Source organism: Triturus cristatus, chromosome 3_2, assembly GCF_964204655.1.
Source record: "Triturus cristatus chromosome 3_2, aTriCri1.1, whole genome shotgun sequence".
NCBI classification, from domain to species: Eukaryota; Metazoa; Chordata; class Amphibia; order Caudata; family Salamandridae; genus Triturus; species Triturus cristatus.
Window position 1 is genome coordinate 61708717 of NC_140584.1, and position 26863 is coordinate 61735579.

At 49.7% G+C, this 26863-nt stretch overlaps 1 protein-coding gene across 2 annotated transcripts in view; it reads left to right on the forward strand.

The window, feature by feature from the left end:
• The window catches only part of GLB1L2 (galactosidase beta 1 like 2), a 1021913-nt gene that overhangs the window by 930602 nt on the left and 64448 nt on the right, over positions 1-26863 (forward strand). For both annotated transcript variants that reach the window (XM_085647243.1, XM_085647244.1), the window contains exon 18: positions 1339-1455. In XM_085647243.1, the coding sequence (XP_085503369.1) occupies positions 1339-1455 (117 nt within the window). The remainder of the gene's footprint in view (positions 1-1338; positions 1456-26863) is intronic.

The window sequence follows — 26863 nt, forward strand, 5'->3', positions numbered from 1 at the left end:
TCCCTTTTCAAGTACCCCATTGTTATGCGGTTTTATAAAGGATTGACAAACATATATTCCACTTCTCAATTTACTGTGCCTTAATGGGACTTTAATTTGGTTGTGACTTTTCTTATGTGGGCTCCCTTTGAGCCCCTGCATAGTTGCCGCCTGAAGACGTTGACTCTTAAAATCTTGTTTTTGATGGCTATTCAGCCAGACGGGTGAGTGAGTCATAAGCTCTTAGGTGTGGTCCCCCTTTTATCTCTTTCTAGCCCGAAAAGTTTGTTTTGTAAACCAGGCCTGCTTTCACTCCACTTGGGTCATTTATTCACCCTCCCAACCGTTTACCCTCCGCCCATCCCACTAAGAAGAAGGAGCGGTTACATTGATTGGATCCTAGGCAGATGGGTAACTACTAACTGGATTGTACCAAGGACACATAACTGGATGACCTTTTCTTTGTTGGGTACTGAGATGCAAATAAATTTAAAGCTGTGCAGAAAATATTTTTTCCAGATGCAACATCCTTGGCATTAAGACCTGCTACTTTTTGACCAAGAAAGACCCTCCAGAATGAATCAAAGCCTGTTCCACCAGACCCAAATCCACCATGTCTACCTTCACCAGAGGCATTTATTTCACATAGATCTGCAAGGCGGCGACATGAGCATCTTTACACACCTTTTCCAAGCACTACTGCATGGATTCTGATATGTTTAGGGACAGCAACTTTGCCAGATGTGTGTTAGAGGATTTCCTTGTCTAACCATCCCTCAACCCTCCTCCAGGGGCAGGGTATCGCTCGGAAATCTGTTCTTCAGGTGAGGATTCTACAGGTAGAAGTGTCCATCAGATGAAATAGTTACTTACCTGCGGTTACAGTCTTTCTGTTGGATATTCAAACTACCTGCAGATTCCTTACAGACCCACCCGCCTCCCTGTTTGATGGATCTATTGTAGGGAAAGTTAATAAGATTCGGTACTCTATCGATGTCAGTCTGTCAGCTCGCCTTGATGAGGGGAAGAAAAGGTTGGAAACTGAAGTAGTTCAGCCGGGTTGGGCGCTATATGTCTCCCGGGATGTTACCTGATGTCAATTTTGCCATTGGCCGAAGCCAGCACCACTACCTGCAATGTGAGAGCTTTGACGTTTCCAGATTTAGTTTGATGCCAGCGATTGTTCTACAGTAAAAGAAGTAAGGTTTTTATGTAAGGAAAGTCAGAGGTTTATCCTCTCCGCTAAGAATTATGAATCTGGGGACTTTCGTCAATGATAAAGTTTTTCTTCTTTTTCCTGTCCTTACCTCTTTATGTAGTACTCCTTTCATTGATTAATTGCACCTTTCATCTTTGCAGGGGTGGCGAAAGGGTGTTGTCTTTGTTAACCAACTGAACCTTGGTCGCTACTGGGACATTGGGCCTCAGTCTACTCTCTTCCTACCAGGAACATGGCTTCAACCAGGAAACAATGAGGTAGGAATATAACATACATAGAGAGAAAAAGGTCCAGCTGATTCAATTTTTGCTACATGATCCTAGACAAGTCCTCCCTTACTAACTCTATCAGTGCTTGGCTAATTGGGGATGGTAATTAGTTAAGATTTTGGCTTGTGTTTTTTCTAAGCTGGAGCTCTTAGATTCATAGAAAATGTGTTAGAAAAATATGCTACATGGAAAACATGTTTTTGTAGATAAGTAAGACATATCCAGGCAGTGGGGTGCTTATTATTTGCAGACTGACCAAAGTAACATAAAGGTGAAGGAGTTAACAGAACAGGTGAGTTTTATACGCAGACATGTAAACTCTAATGTGATGCATGATTGATCAAGATCACCTCTCTTTGAAAAACACTTATCTAAATATTGAGGCCATAGCATCTTATGACGTCTGTAAAAAAAGCAGAGACATGTGGAAGTTTTGTCTGTAAATGTAATTTTCTTTGTTTCAATCCTCTGATTAATGTTACGCTGGCATTTTGATGGATACTTCTAATCGCAGATTCCTCACCCTGCGTATTTCCCCCATGTACCAAACTGGATCTGGAAAGCTCAATAGCATTGTTCCTGCGCACTGGTAAGTGGAACCATGTGACTCTATGTTGACACAGGTCCACACCAGAAGTAATGAACAGATCCCCTTATAAGCCCCAGCAAACGTGATGACATCAGTCCATTTCTTTTTGTGCCTTCAGAGTAGATCTGTAGCTCCTCTCCTTCTTTCTTCACCCAGTAAAGAAATGTTTTCCAAAATATTTTTCCAGTATGCAAGGGGTATCAGCCTCTAAAATGACAGGATTCAAAACTTACAGGGACTGTTAAAACTTCTGTCTGTGACTGGTCACCACCAGCCTCTGGTGCTTAAGATCATCAAAGGAGACACCAAGGCCTGTGAAGACTGCACCCGGATGAATCCTAAGAACATCTGTAAGCATGAGGTGAAGCTGTAAATGGCGAAACATTGGAAAGCTCCACGCTGGTCCGTTTTCAACTTGATGTGTAGTTGAGGACTTGCTTCCCCTGCCCCATTCTGCAAGTTGTTCCAGAGGCAGTTTTTCCTCGCTGTCGAAGTCTTCAGGTAAGTAGAAGACGTAACAAAAGAAGTCCAAGTGGGATTCAGCCCCTTTTCGACACTCTCTTTCTCCAGAGAAAGTGTGAGAGCACCGGTACATGAACCTACACAATGCTAGTGGGTTGGATACCTTACCCAATACTGGACTGGTTTCCTCCCTGGGCCACTTACAGAGGAACATACTTCATTTGCTACAAACTCATCCAGAGAGCTGCTGAGGACCTTGACCTTGACCTCACCTCTATGGAGATAAACACAAACTTTTTGACAGATGTCCTACACCCTAGTCAGACACCGATTGAACCTCTGTTGCCCTTAAATGAAGTCTTCACTGACACACTGCTGGGCACTTGGGTTAAATCATGTTCTGGTCCCAAGTCAACCGACAGGTCACCCGAAACCATAGACCTGCTTTAGGAGATCCAGATTTCCTAACACAGCATCCAATACCCAAAAGCCTAATGGTACAGTAGAGTTAACTCACGCTTCTTGACAGGGAGTCAAGCCAGCACACCGCCATCCAGTAGGAGGCGGAATTAGCTACTTCCTGCAGGGGTTGCAACAAATTACAGCCAACAAATGAATCCTACAGATTGGCCAAAGGGGCTACACCCTGACATTCTTTTTCTCCCCCACCTACAAGTTCCTTTCTGTGGTTCTGATGGGTGGATGTGATTGTAGTATGCTTGATCCATGACTGAGTACATGTGTGAATGCTGGTTGAGTTTTTAATACTATGCTGTGTGGAGAAGGGTTTGTGTAGCCTTGTAGAAGTAATCTTTGAATATATTTTTGTAGATTGTTATGCAATATTTATTGTACATACAAGAAGTGTGTGCATCAAAAGAAATATGTGTTCAGAAAAATAATGAATAATAAGGAAATGAAAAATATATTAAGTGTATACATATCACATGTTGGGCTCAACATAGATGTTTGAAACTAATACCTAATAGAAGTATGCAATTGTAAATGTGTGGGGTAGGAGGTTTTTTTCCAGTTTGTGGTCTAGATTCCCCTGGATCCACATTCATTTTTTCTCAGGGGTCTTCTCCTTGGTCTTTATGCCCTAGACCGTGGAGAATGAATTGTGGTATTCAACATGTAGGGCGCTTAATTTCCCATCCCCATTTTGCAGCCCTTCAAATGCTACTTGCCGTTCACCGTGAGCCACAAGGACAAACTAGTGACTCTAGCTTGGCTTCTCCCAAAGTTGGTGATGCCTTTTCATATTGGAAAAGCCATCATGCTTCCAACCTTCTTTGCTCTGCTTCAACCCTCAAAAGAGAAAGAGAGACTCTATCGGTTGGACCAGAAGTAAGGTTTACATTGATCCTACCAAAGAACACTGGCTGGATCATCGGCTTTTTGTGGGGTTCTCTCGGGCACAGAATGGCAAGCTAGTGCAGAAATGGACCGTCACTCGATGGATAGTCTTCTGCTTAAGAGGTGTTAGGTGCTAGCTAAGATACAGCCTACAGAATGCATTAGGGCTCACTTCACCAGACTCAAGGCTGCTGCCACTGCATTGGCACATGGAGTGCCTGTCTTGGATATCTGTCAGGTGGCTATGTGGGCATCCGCGCACATGTTTTTGAAGCAGTACTGGCTAGATAGTCAGGACTGTTTGGCCCTTTAAGACTTTATAGTTTGCACCATTCCACAGATGCACCACCTTGAAAGGTACTGCTTTAGTATCTATTCACAAGTGAGGAAGCTCCAGTTAGAAGTATCCATCAGAAAAACAAGTTACTTACCTTCTGTATTCCTCTTTCTGGCAAATATCCTTTCTATTTACAGATTCCTTTATGCCCTCCCACCTCCCTTTTCTACACACTGGTGTTGTGTAGTTCCTAAAAATACATAGGATCTGCACGTTTAGACAACATAAAGGGATTAGTGTCTAGACTGATTCCAGACACCCCCATAGGATATGTTAGCCTTTAGACCAGCTAGCACACAGTGCCAGAGTGAGCCCCCTAACATTACCAAGGAGCAAATCGTTTCTGACAACTATCGAACATGACAACCCTTGATCCTTCAGGGACCGTGAAAACAGTACAGTACTTTTCGCTCAGTCAATCATGCTAACTTGATCTCAGAAAGATGCACAGAATAAACGGTGGGGATGTTTTCAATAAGCATTTATTGAACCAGCGTCATTCTAGTATAAAACATATCTGCTGCAACAATCATTAGACAGTAGCAAATGTATAAGATTACAAGCACCAACAGAGTAAATAAAAGGTAGAATTTTACCATGGTGCTAAAACAGTGAATATATGCAGGCATATAGACATGACAGTAATCAAGCGTTATCCTACGATGCAAACCCTACCTAAGTGTCCCTTAAATGTATCTGGGTGTGAAGCCAAGAATCCCTCGGAAAGAGCCAACCCCATTACCTGATGGGAGAGAGCGAAGGACCCTGTCTTTGGTCTCGAGTTGGACACCCCACAAGGGATGTCAGACCACTGCGTGCTGGAACTTCTGCAGGCTGGGACCTCAGTGTCTTGTGTCAGCGTGGAAGCTTCTCCTCTGTCTATCTAGTGAAGGTATGGTTCTTTCATACCATAAAGGTATCCTTGGGGTTCCTAACACAATCGATATGTTGTGCGTACAAATATGTAAATGAGCCTAAATCAATACCTGCAATCTTGCAAAGTAGTTCTTTCGCCCTAGGATGAAGATGACCATGACTTTTACACAAAGTATGTTAATCCTGTTATGTAAGTCATGTGCAAGGGACTTTTCTAAAAATCCTCTTGCATAATAAATGAGGCTAGTTTCAAGGAGGTGTATACCCCGCAGGCCGCTCAAGACCATCGGAGGTGGAGTGCCTATTCTGAAAAACTGACGGGACTGCACTAGTGAATGTGAGGACAACAGAAGTTACTTTTTTAGCCCGTCTAAGAACCCTGGATTTTAGAGACGATGCGAGCCATCTATCTCTTGCATTCAGGCCATATAATTAGAGGTATTGGCCATATCTATATGACAAATTGGATCGCATTTGAACATATGTGCATACTTGAAGCGAGACGCGCTTAGGTATTTGTACCGACATCTTTCCTAAGACATATATAGGAGTAAGAGAGAAAAAGAGGAACTTGTTTTGTACTTCGTGGTTTGAATTGAGGCTGTTTTAGCCTAGTTCATCAACAATATTAAGAATCGGTTTTTAATGTTTGGGAGTTATTGTCCTTTCCTGAAGAAGGTGACAGCTTAAACATATTGCCCACCGAAACGCGTCGATGCAATCTAACGAAGACCTACTATAAATCTATGTAGACAACTGTTAAGATTAATAATGTTCTTATAAATTAACAACTGATCTGTTTGATATCTAGTAGTTCCTTCTGAGTAAAGGAATTATTTTCCTTCCTGTTCTCCCATTTCTTCTTTTCCTCCTTTTTATTATTTTTCTGGTATTATTTGTATGTATGTCTTTTCAATTGCATTAACCATATTGGATCACATATTGGTCTTTTTTCAATTGTTTTATGATGAATTTTCTATGTATATTTTTTTAAGAGTAAACATGATACACGGTAATGCCTATATATTTGCATATTAAATTTGGACTATTTTTATTTGAATCTGCCATTTGATTTCTATATTCTCTGGTTTGTGGTTTATGCATTGGTGACATAGGGTGTCTATTGCAAGTGTGGTTTTATGTATGTGTATCTACCCAAAGTCTTCTTTATAGACCTTTGTAGACTAAGGTCTATTTTGGCACCCATCTCCTTTGGTTGTTGGGTCCCTCTCTTTTTTCTTGAGATACATTTATCTATTTAGGCCTAGATTGGGGTACATAACACCCACTCCTCACCCGAAAGTTGATTAGGTCAACTAATGCTAAAGTATGCCTGATAAAAAGCTAAAAACATTGTCATAAAACCAGTGTCTAAAAACATGGTATAAGTAGAAATGATCTTGCTAAAATTAAAAAAAAGCTCAATATATGATCAGACTGACTGAGCACACCAAAAGCCATGGTGCTCAGTGTGAACAGAAAAAATAAAACCAAGCGATGTTTCGCATTTCAATTTGGCTTGTTTTGGAAAAAAGGGCCAAATTGTTCTCAACACACGGAGAGCCAAATGTTTGTGTCCTGTGTGGGAGACGCAACATCACTGTTGCTTGCATTCACAGACTACGGTCCCTGTAACACCTCTTGTATCAGGTCAATGGAGCAAAGGTGATATTCTTCAGTTCCCACAGCAGCAGTTGAGGAAACACTCGAAACCAGTGAGCTTGTTGTCCGTTCCAACAGGAGCTGAAGCATCTCGTGGAGGCTCTAAAAATGCTGTCATCAACATGGGAATACGCTGAGGACACTGATACACGTGGGCCTTTAAGGAGTCCAGTCGTACATCTGTGTCCGGTGGCGAATCCGATGGATGGGTTAGAAATATGTCCAACACGCATTCGTATTCTCAGAATAGGCAGCGCAGTACAAGCAAGATGCAGTCAACCCAGACTGGTCTGACCGACAGGAACCAATACTCACTTAGCTCCCGAAGTCAAGGTGTGCCCAGATGGAGTACCATGTTTTCACGGCAATGTCACACCAGCAGTGCCTTTTTCATCCCTCAATGAACTGGGCCATCCATTTCGAAGCAGGAAAATTAAAACCAGGATACCCACTACAAGTAGTAGGACCAGTGGAAGCCCTCTAAAAACGCTTCCCAATTCAGAGTGTATGAATGCTGGAATAACTCCGAAGATTGTCTGAGAGGTGCTCGATAGCCCAGAACCTATGTTTTTAAATAGGTGCACAATCCCCCTCGTATCATACATTTTAAAGATATGATGAACCATTTCCTCGAAATGGAGTGGGAAGTTCGTACGGACTAGTGCCTGTATCTCAGATAAAGACCTTGCAACCTGTTGATCAAAAGTCTCTCAGGCTGAGGTTAAGGCCACATCTTTCTGTAAAAGCAGGGCTTTCTGTCTGCTCAGAGAATCAAACCATATAAAAGAAATATGCAATTAAGGCCAATGCGTTGCCTCCCTAACTGTGTTGGTTGGTGGAAACAATACTTGCATACAACAAGTAACCCTGGAACTTACTGTGACTAGATATACGATGCCTGGTACCATCCCACAACAGCCTAGATTGTTCAGCATCAGATATCTCCCATTCGAGAGCAGTTCAAATACCGGATGAATCACGGCAGTTGGGGAACCCTTCAAATGACAGGACAAGTTAGCAACCAAAGCATTACAAGCTCCGTGAAGCGAAATGTCTTTGCAAAATAAAGATCCACTTAAAATACTTTTACAGTTCGAACCGCTGCGAAAAACGTCAGTGTCCTTATTTCGGCATCTAAATCTGTACAGTAATTCCCAGTACTCATGTATACATCCTTCTCCCAGCGCTTCATTTCTTCCTACCTGTTGATACTGTAGACAGTATTGAAATTGGAATGTCGTGACTGACAGTGTAATATAGCCATGGATTAACCATTCTGTGGAAGGTGACTCTGCCACAGTGATAGGTAATTGGTCCAATTTTATAAAGGGCAATATGGTATATTTTGCACCTCTGCATGCCATAACCATCTGTCTTTCCGTTAGATTGTATACAGAGAACAGGGTTGTGCTATTGATGTAACGCCAGGGGACGTGGCCAAAACGCAATGAGTGTAGAGTCCAGCTTAATAATATAATGGACTGCAATTGCGATTGCCCATGTTGTAAAATAGACAAATCCTATTCCATTATATCTATTGCAGAAGATATAATGCTGCCTAGTGAATACATCCTAGATGATAGTGTGGTCATACCATTGTCAACCACTGCCAAAGCCTTTTCTAGGTTAACCCTATCAATCTCACGTAGTCTCCCAGCAGCCTCCTGTTGGGAGATTTTCCATAGCTCGTTGTAAATAGCATATAAGAAACGCTTTTATCTGAAAGAGACTGTAGTTATAGATTCCTTACATTAGAATTACCACCAGGCGTCAGACTGCATACGGCAATTTTTTTTTTTTCTTGGCAGTACCCCTGCGCATTGGTAGTGTGGCATTGGTCGACTCCGCGTCCGTCGCTGGCATCGTGGTTGCCAGGATGGCATCGCGGTGTCTACTTAGATGCCGACCCTGCGTGCTGACGTCAGTCCTTTCTTTTTCCGTGCTAGCCAGCGCAGATCCGAAGAGAGAGCGCCCCTTAGTCACTTTTTGACTAATACTTTTTTGACTTTAGTCGACATATTTTTTGAGTCCTTCGACTGCTGGTGCATGTAGGGATGTCCCATCATCAGACCAGCTTCAAGCCTTGTAATTCCTGTCACAAGCTGATGTCTGTCACGGATCCGCACCTCGTGTGCCTCTGGTGCCTGGAGCAAGACCACGACCCAAAGTCTTGCTTCGACTGCAGGGCCATGAACCCGAAGTCTTTGCGGGAGGGGTCCCGAAAGCTTCTGGCGGCCCGGCAGTCAGCTCCGCGCCGCTCAAAGTCCTGGTCGAGAGGAAGGTCTCGAGACAGGTCGCGGAGTCATCACCACTCGTCATCGAAGTCTTTTCTCTCCTCCGGTAAGTCGAAGCACAAGAAGAAGGTGGAGAAGCATCGTCGCTCTTTGCTTTCTTCCCGTCCGTCGGCAGACGCGACGCGGGAACCAGAACGTCGTCGCTCTCCTGTTCTGCCTTCGTGGGCCCGCTTCTATGACGACTCCGCGCTTCCCTCCCTTTCCGGGAGCCGGAGCGTCCCCTGCTCAGCTTTGAGCTTTCTATGAAACACTGCATAGCATTTTTGGGCAGCCTATCTGAAAGAAGCAGTTAGTTATAGATTCCTTACTTAGAATTATGCCCAGGCGTCAGACTGGATCCGGAGAATTTCGTCAGCATCAAAGGTGGCATAGGTCTACTCCGCATTCGTTGTTGGGGCCGTGGTCACTGGGATGACATTGCGGTAGCTACATAGACACCACCTTCTCACGCTGACATCAGTTCTTTCTTTTTTCTGTGCCAGCAAGTGCAGATCCAGAGAGAGCAGTACCTCCAGTCACTTTTTGACTGACTTTTTCTCGACTTTTGTCGACATCGTTTTTCGAGTCCATCAACTCCTGGTGCACGAGGGATTGCAGTTTCAGTAGAAGACTGATGTCGGTGACGGATCCGCACCGCGTGTACCTCTTCTGTCTGGAGTGCGACCACAACCCCAAGTCGTGCTCCGATTGCTGGACCATGAATCCAAAGTCTTAGCCGGAGCAGTCCCGAAAGCTTCTCGAGGCCCGGCAGTCAACTCTGCGCGGTTCGAGGTCCTGGTCGTGTAGGAGGTCAAGGGACCGGTGCGGAACCATTATCACTCTTCATCCAAGTTTTTGTACTTGGGGTCAAGTAAGTTGTAGCACAAGAAAATGTCGAAGAAGCATTGTCGCTCTTTGACTTCTCCCCATCCGTCGGCCGACGCTACGAGGGATGTGGGTGATGCCCATCCCGCTGCTCCGCGAGCGTAACCCGAAGGGCCGACTCCGGGCTTCCCTCCCTTCCCGAGACCAGGAGTGACCGCTGCCCAGCTTAGTCAGTTTTACAAAGTGATGCCTTCCATCTTTAGGCAGCCCGACTCCGTCGGCGTGCCTTCAGGCTCCGCGGACTCGGCTGGGGGCCCTAGGCCTTCGACGCTGGCGGTTCCGGCCTCTGCACTGCAGGGTACCCTTGGATCCAGGCCTAGTTCCAGGTCAGCGCTGGTCGACCTTGTTACGCCTCCACCCACGCCGATTCCACTGGCACCACGTCCGCAACCGGCGTCTGCTGTGTCCCCAACCGACGTCGACCCTGGCCTTCACTTTGAGGTAGACCCAGAGCCGGACCAGCGCCGGCCGACGCTGGATCCCGCACTGACGGGTACTCATGTGCCCCTCTTCTAACCTGGCTCTTTGAGACCAGATTGGCAGCCAGAGGAGAGTGAGGAGGGCTGGGAGGGGTCTGGAGACCCTTTAACAGATCAATCTGAAAGAAACACGTTAGTTATAGATTCCTTACCTTAGAATTACCCCCAGGCGCCAGACTGGATCTGAGAAAGATTTTTCGTCATCAGTACCTCTGCGCTTCAGAAGGTGGCGTCGGTCGGCTCCGCGTTTGTTATCGGCGCCATAGTCGCCGGGATGGCGTCGCAGCAGCTACTTAGATGCTGCCCTCGCGTGCTGACGTCAGTTCTTTCTTTTTCCATGCCAGCCAGCGCAGATCCAGGAAGAGCGGTTTCTCGACTTTTGTCGACGTCTTGTTTCGAGTTTCCGACTCCAAATAGATGCACAAGGGATGCCCGGTTTTAAGGCCTGCGGTTCCTGTAACCGACTGGTGTCGGTGACGGATCTGCACTGCGTGTGCCTCTTTTGCCTGGAGCGCGACCACGACCCCAAGTCGTGCTCCGACTGTCAGTTGTTGACGCCGAAGGCTTTGCAAGAGCGGTCCCGAAAGCTGCTTCAACGACGGCAGTCGGCTCCGCGCTGCTCAGGGTCCCGGTCGAGAGGGAGGTTGAGGGTCCGGTCGCGGATTCACCATCATTCTGTCTCAAAGTTATCCAAGTCTTCGCACTCGGGGTCGGGTAAGTCAAAGCATAAGAAGTCGAAGAAGCATCGTCGCTCTTCGCCTTCTCCTCGTCGGTCGGCCGACTCGAGGAGGCGTGCGGGTAGTACCACGCCCGCGGCTCCGCGAAAGGTGCCTGAAGGGTCAACTCTGAGCTTTCCTCCTTTTCCGGGACCCGGTGCGACCCCCACCCAGCTTCGTACTTTCTATGAGGCAATGTATGCCATCTTTGGGTGCACCGACCCCGCCAGCGCGTCTTCGGGCCCCGCGGACTCGGTTGGGGGGCCTAGGTCTTCGCTGCCGGTGGCTCCGGCCTCAGGCCCGCAGGCCCCCCTTGGATCCAAGCCTGGATCCGGATCGGCGCCGGTTGACCTTATAACACCTTCACCGACGCCGCTTCCAATGGCACCACTACCGTGCCCAATGCCGGTCGGCCCCCCGGCCGACGTCGACCCCCCGGCCGACGTCGACCCCAGCCTCCTTCCCGACGTGGACACGGGACAGGACTGGCGTCAACCGATGCCGGATCCGGCGCCGAGTGGGGTTTTCATGCCCCTGTTCACTCCTGGGGCCCCTTTCCAACCACATTGTCACCCAGAGGAAGATGAGGAGGACTGAGAGGGGTCAGGTGACCCTTTAACTGACCAGCTTGAGCCTGAGCAGGACTGTATAGAGGAACTGGGGGATGCCAGTGCTCTTGACACTTCACCCGACCTTGGCATGTTGTCTCATCCTATCTTGGCTACGGAGGAGGGAGCGTCATATGCTGTGGTGTTGCGTAGGGCGGCCGAGGTTCTCAACCTCGAGCTTCCTACAGTGGCGGTCAGGACTAGCCTCCTGACTGAGGTGCTTCAACCGGCAGCGAGTTCTTCGGAGCAACTGCTGCCGTTTAATGAGACCCTCACTGACGTCCTTTTGGGCTCGTGGTCCAGGCCCAACACGGGGGCTCCCGTGGACAGGATGATCGCCCGACGCAACCGCCCGGCTCCGGGCGACCTCACTTTCCTCTCCCAACACCCCACCCCGGAGAGCTTGGTGGTCCAAGCCTCCACCTCCAAAAGCACCTTCCCTACCGCTTCACCGGAAAGGGAATCCAAGAAGCTGGACCATCTTGGGAAGAAGATTTTCTCTTCCGCCAGCTTAGGACTGCGGTCCGTAAACACAGCATGTCTCTTGGGACATTATTCACACTCAGTGTGGGATACGGTGGCGCAAGGGCTGCCTCAGTGGCCTGGGCAGTGCTCTCCCAGGTTGTCGCCGCCGGGAGAGATGCAGCTAAGTTTACGATCCGTTGTGGGCTGGACACCACCGACCCTGGGCAGGACCATTTCAACGTTGGTAGCGTTCCGTGGCTACGCCTGGATGAGGTCCACTGGCTTTTCGGGGGATGTACAGAACACCTTGATGGACATGCCCTTTGATGGCTGTCGCATTTTTGGCGACAAAGCAAACAAAGCCCTAGAGCGCTTCAAGGACTCACGGGCTACGGCCAAGTCTTTAGGTCTCCCCTCCCGTCCGGCGCAGTCTGCTTTTCACCCCTTTCATGGCTACGGAAGGGGTGTCCCGCTACGTCCCACCCAGGGCCATAGGCCGCAGCAAGTTACCCAACCTTCGCACGGTCAGAGACATGAGAACCAGCCTCGTGGTTCAGGGGGCCAGCGGGCGGGCCAGTCCACCAACCCCCCTCTGCAGCAGCCTCCAAACCCTCCTAGTCCGACCTTTCAGGCCCATCAAATGCCAGTGGGCGTAAGGATTTGCCATCACCTCCCCCACTGGCTCACCATCACTTCGGACAGGTGGGTTTTGCAGATAGTCCGAAGGGGCTACTCCCCTTTGAGACTACACCTCCAGCCATGCCACCTCGTTACCACCGCATGTCGGAGGATCATCTGGCCCTTCTCCAGCAGGAAGTTACGGCTCTCTTGGCCAAGGAGGCCTTCGAGCGCATTCCTGTCCCAGAAGTAGGTCGTGGTTGCTACTCCCTCCACTTTCTGGTACCAAAAGAGAACAAGGGCCTGCGTCCTATCTTGGACCTCAGGGACGTCAATCGCTTTCTCCGGAAGGAGAAGTTCAAGATGTTGACGCTTGCTCAGGTTTTGTCTGCCCTCGACGCACAAGACTGGATGGCAGCGTTGGACTTGCAGGACGCTTATTTTCACATCCCCGGCCCACCGGCGTTACCTGCGGTTCACGGTAGGCCACGAGCACTTTCAGTTTACTGTGCTCCCCTTTGGCCTTACCAGCACTCCTCGGTTGTTCACGAAAGTGATGGCGGTAGTCGCAGCTCATCTGCGCAGGTCAGGGGTTTGTCTGCCCCTAGCTCGATGACTGGCTGTTGAAGGCGGGCTCGCCCCAGGCAGTCATCTCCCAATGCCAGGCTACGGCCGACCTCCTGCATCAGCTGGGGTTCTCCATCAATGTGCCGAAGTCGCGCCTCATTCCCTCTCAGAAGCTCCTCTTTCTGGGAGCGGTTCTAGACACGACGCAGTTTTGGGTCTATCCTCCCGAATAGCGAGTCCGGGACATTCGGGCTATGATTCCGATCTTTCAGCCCTTGTCCCGACACTGAGGCTGCTGGGCCTAATGGCCTCGTGCACCCTCCTGATCGATCATGCCAGGTGGTATAAGCGGGCTCTGCAGTGGGACCTGAAGTTCCAGTGGGCACAGCATCAGGGGAATCTGTCCGATTGCATCCAGATCTTGGAGGGCATTGCTTAACAACTGCAGTGGTGGCTCACAAACCAGGATTGGGTCAGTGGCAGATCCCTCTCCTTTCCCCAACCAGACCACACTGTGGTGACGGATGCCTCCCTTCTGGGATGGGGCGGCTATATGGGAGAGGCGGAGATCAGAGGCCTCTGGTCTCCGGCGGAGTCCGGGCTTCACATCAACCTTCTGGAGCTCTGGCCGATTCGTCTTGCACTGAAGGCATTCCTTCTCTCTGTCTGGGGAAGCGTAGTGAAGGTGTTCACGGATAGCACCACTGCCGTGTGGTAGTGCAACAAACAGGACGGGTTGGGTTCGTGGACCCTATGTCAGGAAGCCCTTCGCCTCTGGACATCAAGGCAATTCCTTGGTGGTCCAACACCTGGCAGGTTCTCTGAACACCAGGGCGGACGAACTCAGCCGCAGGTGCATGATGGATCACGAATGGCTCTTCACTCGGAGGTGGTGCAAGGTCATTTTCAACAGTGGGGAGAGCCTTGGTTAGATCTATTCGCCACCGAAGAGAACGCGCAATGTCAGCAATTCTGCGTGTTGGAATTTCTTAGGCGGCACTCGCTCTGCGACGCTTTTCGCCGTGAGTGGAGTTGCGGACTGTTGTATGCCTTTCCCCCTATACCACTTCTGCCCAGAGTGCTGAAGATCAGGCGCAACCGGGCCCAAGTCAATCTGGTGGCTCCGGATTGGGCACAAAGAGTCTTTTATCCCAAGCTGCTCAACATGGCCATCGATCCTCCGATCAGACTGCCTCTTTGGGAAGATCTTCTGTCGCAGCAGCAAGAGATGGTCCTCCACCCGAACCTGTCCAGTCCCCACCTCCTTGTGTGGAGATTGAGCGGCAGCAGTTGACGTCTTTCGACCTGCCTCCTGAAGTTTGTGATGTAATCTTTGCAGACAGGCGTCCCTCCACAAACACATTACGCCTACAGGTGGAACAAATTTGTGGCATGGTGCACAGCAAAGGCTGCGGATCTCCTTTCTGACCCTTTTTCTGAAGTACTCTTGTTCCTCCTCTCTTTAGCCCAGCAGGGCTCTGCTCTGGGCACTTTCAAGGGCTACCTTTCTGCCATCTCTGCTTTCCTTCGGCTGCCAGATTAGCCTTCTCTTTTCAAGTCCCCGATAGATAATCGTTTCTTGAAAGGCTTAACGCATCTTTTTGCTCCAATTCCATTCATTATGCCTCAGTGGGACTTGAATCTTGTGCTGACTTATTTGATGTGCGCTCCCTTTGAGCCGCTTCATAACTTTCCTTTACGTCTCTTGATTCTCAAAACTGCTTTCCTGGTAGCCATCACTTCTGCTAGAAGGGTGAGTGAGCTCCAGGCTCTTTCCTCCAAACCTCCTTTCCTGTCCGTCCCTCCGGACAAGGTGGCTCTCAGGACCCGTCCATCCTTTCTTCCTAAGGTGGTCACTGCCTACCACATCGGGCAGACCATTACTTTGCCCACCTTCTTTCCGCCTCCGCATCCTTCAAAGGAAGAAGAGAGGCTCCACTGTCTGGACCGAAAGCATGCGCTCTCCTTCTGGATTGCACAAAACAGTTCCGGGTGGATGGTGGCTACGTGGGTTCAAAGAAGGGTCGGCCGTACACAAACGCACCATTTCTCGATGGATCGTGTTGTGTGTAGGAGAGTAGGGTCTGCTTTCTATGTTCACCCCCACTTTTTGCTTTTGCTTCACTGGTTTTCGACTTAGATGTGGCTGTGGGCCTGCTAATCAGACCCACAGCCCAGCTGTTCTCTCTCTAAATTCATACTATGTACTTTAGGTGCATAACCCAATTGGTAAGGATCACCTTTTAGGGCCCTGTACTTTGTACCTTAGGTACCGAGGGCATAGGTGTACCCTAGGCCTACCGGGGGCTGCAGCATGTATTATGCCACCCCTGGCTGGCCTTCCATTATGACACAAGTGGCTGATCTCTCAGCTGGGGCAAGGTCGTGTAATCACCCCTTGCTTAGGTGTAGTATTCCTATACCTACCTTATATATAGACACATGGGTAACCTATCAGTCACTCCTATGGCAGGCCTTAACAATCGTGAAGGCAGAGTGCTTGGTAACATGTGAGATGGTGCTCTAGCATGAGCTGAGCCTGTCTGCAGCTTTCGGAACCATGTCCTTATAGCTGTTCTATGATATCGCCTACCATATACTCTTAAAGTGCCTTATAATCCTCGTGGTTATGGTAACTATGGTTTGGCTTTATCGAAACATGTCGTGTAAGGTGTCTAACACTTTGGAATACTACCCCCACACCATTTCTGGCGATGAGGATAGTATTCCTCCCTACTAGAGGGAGAAGAAATGTTGAAGACCTACTACCCGGTTAAAGTTAACCAGAGCCCAAGCATCACAAAATGGATGCTGCTGCCACAGACACGAGTCTGACCTCCTGATGCTGGGAGTCCTTCCAGTGAGGGAGGCTTGGACAATAGGTTTCCTGCCTTGGGAGGTGCTAGCACCACCCTAGACAGGCCTTGGTGTATTGGGGCAGGGAAGGATGAATGAAACGAGACACTGCCTGGGGCACACAAGGTGTCCCATGCATAGTCCATTTCAAACCGGTGCTGGGGCACTCCAGCCCCAGTCCTGGCGCGAATTTGGACAAAGGGAAGGGGGTGTAACCACCCCCCTCCCTGGTCCCACCCATAGGAGGGACCTAGCAGGTAACCCAGCCCCCCAGATTAGTATAAGAGTGGGAGCTGAGTCCCTAGGACTTTGGATTATCCTGATAACTGAAACTTGAACAGAAACTCTGGACCTTCGACATTCGACTACGGAAGAAGACTGAAGAATCTCCCTTGTGGCCAAGGAGTGGCCACCCTGTGCAAACAGGCACCATCAAGCGACCTGCCGTTTGCTTTGCCCGAAGTTCTACGAGGAACCGATTGCAGAGCCCGACCAGCGCCGTGACTTCCAGACTTCTCCGACCCTGATCCACATCCACAGCAAAGCTGAGAACCGTGGAGGCGACGAGAGACGTGGGACCGGCTACCTGGGAAAATTGGCTACTTGCTTCCAGCGCAGCTTCTGAGGCATCCTCGAAGTTGTGCTCTGGGGATTGAGAAGCCCCAACCCCGAGCACCATCTGCACCAAAGATCAGCGCTCCACACTCCACAAGTTCTGCGTGGGGCCCTTCTGCATTTTCCTGCTCGACGCGTCTGTCCGGTTGCTTGCCCGTTGGCTAGTGACCTTTGTGACGACGAACCTGTAACTTTCCACCGCTGGTTTGGCTCCTCCAGACTGGCCCTTGCTTCCCTGTGAAAGAGAAGCACCTCAGGCCTTCCTGGTCTGCAACGGAAGCGAATCCTTCATTCTGTGTGGGTTGCGCTTGCCAAGGCTTGTTGTGTCCAAACTCGACATCGATGCCGCTGACAGCAAGAGCCCTCGTGGGACAGCTCGCCTCCTGGTTCTGGTCGTCCTCGACGTCTCCTGGTACCCGTGGCTGCTGCGACAAGCTTCACCTCTTCACCTGTATCTTCACGACATCGCCTGTTTCCTTCACGGCTCCTGGCTGGTGACCTAGACTCTGTCCCCTCTGCTTGCAGGTATCCTCCTTCTTGATTCCATCCTTTCTTCAGGCATCCATAGGAGTCGACTACGAAACCCGACGCAAGTTCACACCTATGCACCCGCAGCCCGTGGGCTAGGTAACTTGAGTACTCCGGTGCTCACAAGGGTATTGACTATCCTAGTGTCTAGTTTCCAAGTCTCTAACTCCTAGTTCCTTCCGAAGTGTCCTAAAACTCTTAATTTCTAAACATTACTATTTCTATCGACTTTAATGCATTACGCGTGAGTGTTTCCACTCTGCACCTGAATCCCGTGGGCCTCTCACTGCCTAGCAACTGATAGGATAGTGTAGCCCCAGCGATTCCCTAGGCCTAGGCCTAACCTGTGTTCGTGACAGTGGTTCGTATACCACTTACTTAGTATATGGTTTGCGTGGCCCCTAGGGCCTAACTGTATTACTTACCTGTGTGACTTATGTATGCTTAAATAAGACTGTGTTGTACTTACCTCGAATCTCAAAGAGTGCTGAGGGTATTTTGACTAGAATAAATACATTCTATTTTTATAATATATCTGTTGTGGTGTCCTTTCATTTGGTATTCAAGGGATTGCAAATGGTATATCAGCTGGCTTCACATGCCATACAGAGTTTAGACTAAGACTGCTCTTGTCCATGCTACCACTAGGATAGCTGGTCTATAAGGTTGACTTTACAACCAATCACCATAAGGGTTGTTTGGACTGTTACAAGGTGTACACTAGAACTAGTGACATCATATATCAGGCCAACTTCTCACATTGGTGAGCAGCGGTTGGGATCTGAGCTTGCTGTTGTAATACCATTGCAATCTTGAGATATCAAATTGAAAGATCACAAAGATATTTGTAAGGTACATATAACATAGCTTATAAATACTTAAGTTCTACTGAACTTAGTTGTTGTAGGTTAAAGGGCCTAGCACACCCTGACTACAACTACTAGAGAGGTTTTAGTAGATACAACTAGCGTAGGTAGGTGCACACACCACACCCTCACTAGATCATGTCTCTGAGAGGAGATCAAGTTGATTCTCTCTCTGGAGGGGGATATCCTAGAAAGATACCCTCTAGATATGATACCCTAACTTTTCAGGAGATGAGACAATTGTGTACCTCCAGAAAGTTAAAACAGGGTTCAAACCCTACCCTCATTTATCTAGTGGAGATCTTAGAAGAGTATGATGCTCAGAGAGCCTCCCAGGATGGTGCCTTAGGTACCAATGAGGGTCTACCCTCCACAGAAGACTCCCCTCACAATACTGATCAAGAAGAGTCAGCAGGGACTTCAGAAGATGAGGTAGACAGCCAGGTCCAGGTTAGGAGCCTTAGCCAGGCTAACTTAAGCCTACATGGGAGTCTGACTGGGGTCCCCCCATTCAGACCCTCAAGTGGACTTAACCAGAGAAGCAGGAGAGGAAGATCCCCTTCAAGGGAATCTATCCACTCCCATGTCTCTAAAGGTCTCCAATGCCTCTTCTCACAGGGAAATGACTTCTACACAGAGAAAAGAGCATCAGGCCAGAATGAGGGAAGTTAATCTGAGGAATGAAAGGGAAGAACTTGCCCTTGCCAAAGAGAGACTTGCTCTGGCCCGAGAGCAAAAGTTAAGTGGGCTAAGACCCACTGGTGGCAGCAATATCCCTAAGGATATAGAAACCTGAGCAAGATTGTCCCTCCCTACAAGTGTGGGGATGACCCGCTGACTTTTGTGTTGTTAAAGTCTTAGTGATTTGGGGATTTGTCCGCACAGGTCTTTAAATTCCCTGAGACCCCCTAACTAATTGTTTTTTTGGGGGATGACATCCACAAATGAATAACTGCTTTGGAGAGAGCTTGCAAAGTACAGCAGGTACCCCAAAGTCAGTGGGCAGCTATCTTGTGGCTCTACTTCTCTGGGAAAGGTAGAGACAAGCTCCTCACAGTTAGTGATGAGGATGCTGACAATTACACTGTCCTGAAGAGTGCTCTAATTGATGGGTTTGGCCTAACCACTGAACAATACAGGTTGTTGTTCAGGGATACCCAGAAGACACAGACTCAGGACTGGACTGACTTTGTAGATTGTGCCACTAAGGCTTTGGAAGGCTGGTTATTGGGTAGTAAGGTTAAGGACTATACAGGATTGTATAATTTGATCATGAGAGAACAAATACTTAACAACTGTCAAAACCAGCTGCTGCATCAACACTTGATTGACTCTGACCTAACTTCTCCCGAGGAATTGGGAAAGAAGGCAGATAGGTGGGTCAGGACTAGAGTTAAGTAGAAAAACCAGAACCAGGGCGGTGATCAGAAAAAGGCAGACCAGAAAGGTAATGGGCAGAAATCAAAAGACCAGAAGTCTTCACCAGGCCCCCAAAAGGCTCAGGGGGAGGGTGGTCCCAAAAAGGATAAAAAGAAAGATGGCCAAAAGAAACCTTGGTGTAACTATTGTAAGTCAAATTCCTATTGGTTTAGTGAGTGCACCAAAAAGGACAAGCCTCCAACCACCATTGCCCCTAAGGCAACTGCACCCCCTAGTCCAGCTGTAAGTGGTGGTTCCCAGCAAAAGGGTGTAATAGGGTTAACCCTGGGAACTGAAGTGGATTCTGGCCTAGTCAGAATACCCACTCAGGCTGTTCTGATCTGTGATGGGGACATAGCTTTGTCCTCTACTGTGGGTCCCAGTAACCTGGGCAAGTACAGACAGACTCCTTTGATCAACCAAAGAATGGCTCAGGCCTACAGAGACACAGGTGCTAGTGTCACAATGGTGACACCTGCCTTTGTGGACCCTGGACAGATCATGCTAGGTGAGAATTACCTAGTGACCAACACTAGCAATGCCACTACCTCCCATAGTGTGGCAATTGTTAACTTCTCCTGGGGAGGGGTAACTGGCCTCAAGAAAGTTGTGGTGAGTTCAGATCTTCCTGTAGAGTGTCAGTTGGGAAAGGACCTTGAAACTTCAGTGTGGGCTGAAGTGGAGTTTAGGACCCATGCAGAAATGCTGGGAATAGATGCACATGTCCTTGCTGTGACTAGGTCACAGGCCAAAAAGTGCAACACTGAACAAGTGCTGGATCCTGGGACAATGGACCAGACACAACCCAAGAGAAAGAGCAGTAGGGTTAAGGCTGTGCCTTCCCCCCTGCCTCAGGTAGAGAGTCAGCCCTCACAGGAGGATGATTCTGAGAGCCCTGAAGGAACTGTCCTAGAAGAACTGGAACCTGACCAGGTTGAGTTTCTTGGGGCAGGGGGGCCTTTAAGGGCAGATCTGAGGCAGGCCCAATTAGACTGTCTTTCTCTTGAACCCCTCAGACAGCAGGCTGCTGCTGAGGCTGCAGGGAATGCTCAAGGTACCCATAGAGTGTATTGGGATGAAGGGCTGCTGTACTCAGAGGCTAGAGACCCCAAGCCTGGTGCGTCCAGGAGGTTGGTCATATCATTGAGTTTCAGAGGCTTCCTTCTTACCTTGGCCCATGATATTCCCCTTGCAGGACACTTAGGCCAGAATAAGACCTGGGACAGACTTGTCCCTCACTTTCACTGGCCTCACATGTCAGAAGATACCAAGGAGTTTTGTCGCTCCTGTGTCACCTGCCAAGCCAGTGGCAAATCAGGTGGCACCACAAAGGCTCCCCTCATACCACTACCTGTGGTGGGGGTTCCCTTTGAGAGAGTGGGGATAGACATTGTAGGACCAATGGACCCCCAAACAGCATCTGGGCACAGATTCATACTGGTGATAGTGGACCATGCCACCAGGTATCCAGAAGCTATACCCCTAAGGACCACAACAGCTCCTGTTGTGGCAAGGGCCCTACTTGGAGTATTCTCCAGAGTGGGCTTTCCAAAGGAGGTTGTCTCTGACAGAGGTACCAACTTCATGTCAGGATATTTAACTGCAATGTGGAAGGAGTGTGGTGTAAACTACAAATTCATTACACCCTATCACCCACAGTGCAATGGGCTTGTGGAAAGATTCAACAAGACCCTAAAAGGGATGATAAAAGGTTTCCCAGACAAGCTTAGGCGAAGATGGGACATCCTTTTACCCTGCCTTCTGTTTGCTTACAGAGAGATCCCACAAAAGGGGGTTGGCTACAGCCCTTTTGGGCTTTTGTTTGGGTATCCTGTAAGGGGACCCCTGTGTCTAGTAAGGTAAGGATGGGAGAGACCTCTCAGACAATCCCAACTGGACATAGTGGATTATGTGCTTGGCCTCCGCTCCAGGATGGCAGAGTATATGAAGAAGGCTTCTAAAAACCTTGAGGCAAGCCAAGAACTCCAAAAAGCTTAGCATGACCAAAAGGCTGTGCTGACTGTGTACCAGCCAGGACAGAAAGTGTGGGTGTTGGAGCTAGTGGCCCCAGCAGCACTCCAGGACAAATGGTCTGGACCCCACACTATTGTTGAACAGAAGGGAGAAGTCACCTACTTGGTGGACCTTGGGACTCCCAGAAGCCCCCACAGGGTGCTTCATGTCAACAGGTTGAAGGCATATGTTGACAGGGCAGACATGGGCTTACTCATGGCTACAGATGAGGGGCAGGACGAAGAGAGTGACCCTCTCCCAGACCTGCTGACTCAGAACTCTGATGATGGTTCAGTCGATGGTGTGGTCTTTTTCTGACAGCCTCACTGACCATCAGCAACAGGACTGCAGACAAGTTCTACAGGCCTTCAGACATATGTTCTCTCTGACCCCAAGTCAGACAAACTGGTGCACCCATGAGGTGGACACTGGTGACAGTCTGCCTGTGAAGAGTAAAATCTACAGGCAACCTGACCATGTCAGGGACTGCATAAAGATTGAGGTACAAAAGATGTTGGAGCTGGGAGTCATTGAACCTTCAGAGAGCCCTTGGGCTAGTCCTGTAGTTCTGATGGATACATCTGCCAGTGGATTCCTCACCTTGTGAATATCCCCTGCGCCAGCATTCCACGGAACTTTTCTTTCCCAGCACTCCACGTCGACGTGGGCGACGTCATAATGCATCGGCTCCGCTCGCGACTCCATTCGACGTCACCGGAGCCATAAGAAGCCCACGTCGGCGTGATGACGTCAGTTCCCTTTTTTCCGCGCCATCGACGCGCAACGTTTTTTTCCAGTGCTCTCTGGCTACTTTGTAGTTTAGCGGTGTAACTGTGTTAAAATCGGTATGTCTTCGACTAGGAAGTCGGGCTTTAAGCCCTGTAGGGAATGTGGAGGACTGATGTCAATGACGGATCCGCACCAGAACTGTTTATGGTGCCTCTCTTCGGACCACGATATGGAGGAGTGCGGATGCTGTAGGAGCATGAATCCGAAAGCGCTCAAAGAGAGGAAGACTAAGCTCTTCATGAAGAAGATCGGTGAGGAGAAGAGAGGGAGGAAAAAGGAGAAGTCGAAGAGGGAGTCATCGACTTCGAGGTCTTCGAGGTCGAAGAAGCACCACAAAAAGAGGAAGCATTCTTCTTGACGTCGGTCCTCGAAGTCCAGGAAGTCCAGGTCGGCTTCGCCTCGTCGACGTCGGAGCAAAGCATTGTCTCCTTCTCCTTCACCTTCGAAGTCACCGAGGCGTTCTCCTTCGAAGGAGCAGACTCCAGCTCAGTCTCCGACGCAGTCATCGGCTCCGTCTAAGGCTTCGACTCCGGTTCGAGTGGAGTCGGATGCTTCCATGGATGAACAGGAACAGGAAGAGTCTGTTCCGGTGCCTGAAGAATCTGCGGCTCCGGTGGAAGATACTACGGAGCCGACGCCGGAGACCCCACAAGGGGATACAGGGTCTGTTCCTTTTCCTCAGTTCCCGGCTCCAGGTACAGATTCTACACATTTTTTGAATGCTATGTATGGCATATTTAATAGGGCGGCCTACCCATCCGGAGCACCAACTGGTCCCGTGGGTCCAATGGCATTTACACTAGGGGTGCCGCAGCATTATGCTCAGGCCCCCTTTATGCCGATGGCGCCTTCTTGGCAGTTTCCGGCGCCGTCTGGGGATCCGATTCGACCTCGGAGGGACCAGCAGACTTCGAAGCCTTCCTCAACGCCGAGGCCGACTCCATCGGCGCCGCGTCCGGCGCCGCCGACTCCACCTATGGCGCCGCCGACTCCGGTACCTCTGGCTCCACCGACGCCGCGTACGACGTCGTCGACGCCGGCTCCCCGGATCCGGTCGAGAAGGGAGGCCCAGAGGGTGTTGGAGGAAGGGAGATATCGAGCAGAGGTGGAAGAAGGTGAAGTTGACTCTTCTTCTGATGAATTTGAAGGTATTGAAGAAGCAAGTGGGTTGGATACAACCCCGGAGTGGGAGCATACGTCTGCCAGGTCTTCTCCGCCTCAGGAATTGGCTCCCTATCATGTGGTGATCAAGAAGGCAGCAGATCTTTTGGATTTGCAGCTGCCCTCTGTGGAGTACAAATCCAACTTGCTAACAGAGGTGTTGCATTCTCCGTCTTCGACTTCAGAGCCTTTGTTGCATTTCAATGAGGCCATCTTGGAGCCGGTCTTGGAGGTGTGGAAGAAACCTCTTTCATCTCCGGCTGTGTGCAGACAGGTGGCAAGAAGGTACAGGGTTGCACCAGGGGATCCTGACTTTTTGTCTACACATCCATCTCCGGACAGCCTGGTTGTGCAGGCTTCATGTTCTAAACATGCTTCGGGTGCCTTCCCTCAGTCTCCAGCTGACAGGGAATCCAAAAAAGTTGATCAGGCAGCCAAAAAGACCTTTTCCTCAGGAAGTATGGCGTTGAAATCGTCTAATGCTACATGCCTTCTGGGGCGTTATGTGCCTGCCCTGATGGACTCCATTAAATCTTTGGCCCCTAAGTTGCCTGAGGGGGATAAGTCGTCCTTTTTGGAGGTTGTTGCGGACACTCAGGCAGCTGCCAGACAAGTGATCCAGTCAGGGCTGGATTCTGCGGATTCGGTGGCAAGAATTATGGGGTCGTCTGTGGCAGCAAGGAGGCAGACTTGGCTCCGTACCTCGGGGTTCTCGGCTGATGTTCAAGCTACGTTGGTTGATCTGCCATTCGACGGACAGAAGCTGTTTGGGGAGAAAGCAGACTCTGCCCTTCAGCGATTTAAGGACAGCAGACTGACGGCGAAGTCCTTGGGTCTGCAGGCTCCTGCTAGGGCTTCGTCTTTTCGTAAGTTTAGGGGTTTCGGAAGAACATCTTTTCGCTCCTTCAGACAGCCCCAACAGCAGCAACAACAACAGCAGCAGAATCCCCTCTATAGGTCCTATAGAGGGAAGCAAAGGAGTCGGAGAGGTTCTGGACGCAACCCCTCTTCTTCCTCATCCTCCTCTGCTCCAAATGAGGCTTCGGGGAAGCAGCCCTAGATCCCCCATCCCGGATCATGTAAGACCTGTGGGGGGTCGGGTGTCCTACTTTCTACGGGGTTGGAAATCTGTTACAACCGACCTTTGGGTTTTGAACCTCGTAGAGACTGGGTACGCGCTTCCCTTTCGGGAGTTTCCTCCCCCTTATCCTCCTTGCCAAGGTTATTGCTCGGAAGACCATCTGCTTCTCCTGCAGAAAGAAGTTCTAGCCTTGCTTCAGAAGGGTGCAATAGAGGTGGTTCCAGAGCAGGAAAGGAGTCAGGGATGCTATGCCCGGTATTTTCTGATCCCCAAAAAGGACAGCAGATTGCGTCCAATCCTGGACCTCAGAATCTTGAATTTTTACCTGAGACAGGAGAAATTCAAGATGCTGACCCTTGCGCAGGTTCTTCAAGCGTTGCAGCAAGGAGACTGGATGGTGTCGCTCGACTTGCAGGACGCGTACTTCCATGTCCCAATCCTGAAGTCGCACAGGAAGTATCTCCGTTTTACGGTTGGGTCGCAACATTACCAGTTTGCGGTCCTCCCGTTTGGTCTTACTACCGCACCTCTAGTCTTCACAAAGGTGATGGCAGTGGTGGCTGCTCATCTCAGGAGGTCGGGGATTCCGGTTTTCCCCTACCTGGACGACTGGCTTCTGAAGGCAGAGTCCCCAGAGATGGTGCAGCGTCATCTGCAGGTGACAACTCAGCTGTTGTTCGACTTGGGTTTTTCAATCAATGTGCCCAATTCTCACCTGGTGCCCTCTCAACGCAACCTGTTTATAGGGGCAGTACTGGACACTACTGTGTGTTGAGCATTCCCTCCTCCTCAAAGGATTCTCGACATTCAGGAGATGGTCCCTTTATTCCACAGTGGAGCGGTTGTTCCAGTTCTGAAGGTCCTTCGCCTGCTCGGTCTGTTCGCTTCCTGCATTCTGTTGGTCAACCATGCACGCTGGCACATGAGGGCGCTCCAGTGGTGCCTCCGCAAGCAGTGGTATCAGCACAACGGGGATCTCAGGGAGTCTGTGAGGATCTCCAGAGAAGCTTCAGCGGATCTGTCTTGGTGGAGTGTAGAGGGCAATCTGTCACAGGGAAAGCCCTTCCATCTATCTCCATCAGTGGCCACAGTGATAACGGATGCATCCCCCTTAGGGTGGGGTGCGCATCTGGGGGACCTGGAGATCAAAGGTCTGTGGTCTCCAGAGGAAAGGTTGCTTCACATCAACCTTCTGGAATTGCGGGCGATTCGTTTAGCACTCAAGGCCTTTCTTCCTTCCCTTCGCGGTCTGTCGATTCAGGTCCTAACAGACAACACGACCGCGATGTGGTATGTCAACAAGCAGGGAGGAGTGGGGTCTCTTTGTCTATGCAGAGAGGCCTTACGTCTATGGTCCTGGGTTCAGGACCATCAGATTTGTCTGATGGCAAATCATCTGGCCGGGGTGCTGAACGTGCGTGCGGACAGTCTCAGTCGGCAGTTCTCCGCCGACCACGAGTGGAGACTCCATCCGGAGGTAGTTCATCACGTCTTTCGGACGTGGGGAACTCCTCGGGTGGATCTGTTTGCCACTTTCGAGAACGCGCACTGCCCGTCATTCTGCAGTCTCCAGTATCCGATGCAGGGGGCGTTGGGGGACGCGTTTCAGTTGAGTTGGGGCTCACGACTCCTTTACGCGTTTCCTCCCATACCCTTGATTCCTCGGGTTCTGAGGAAGATTCGCCAAGACCGGGCCCAAGTCATATTGGTCGCCCCGGATTGGCCAAGAAGGGTGTGGTATATAGATCTTCTCCACCTCTCCTTGTGCCCTCCGCTCCGTCTCCCTCTGAGGGCAGACCTCCTCTCGCAGTCGGAGGGGCAGGTTCTACACCCCCACCTCCAGAGCTTACACCTTCATGCCTGGAGATTGAACGGGGCAACCTGAGTTCCTTCTCTCTCCCACCTGATGTGGTGGATGTTATTTTATCGGCCAGGCGCCTCTCCACCAAGTCCATTTACTCCTACAGGTGGTCTAAATTTGTAAAATGGTGTGGAGAGAGGTCCATTGACCCTTTAAAAGCCCATCTTTCTGATGTTCTCCAGTTTGCTCTTTCCTTGGCTCAGCAGGGCTGTGCTGTGGCCACGGTCAAGGGCTATCTTTCGGCCTTATCGGCTTTTCTGTGCCCTCCAGATCAACCATCACTGTTTAAATCCCCGGTTGTTCTGAGGTTC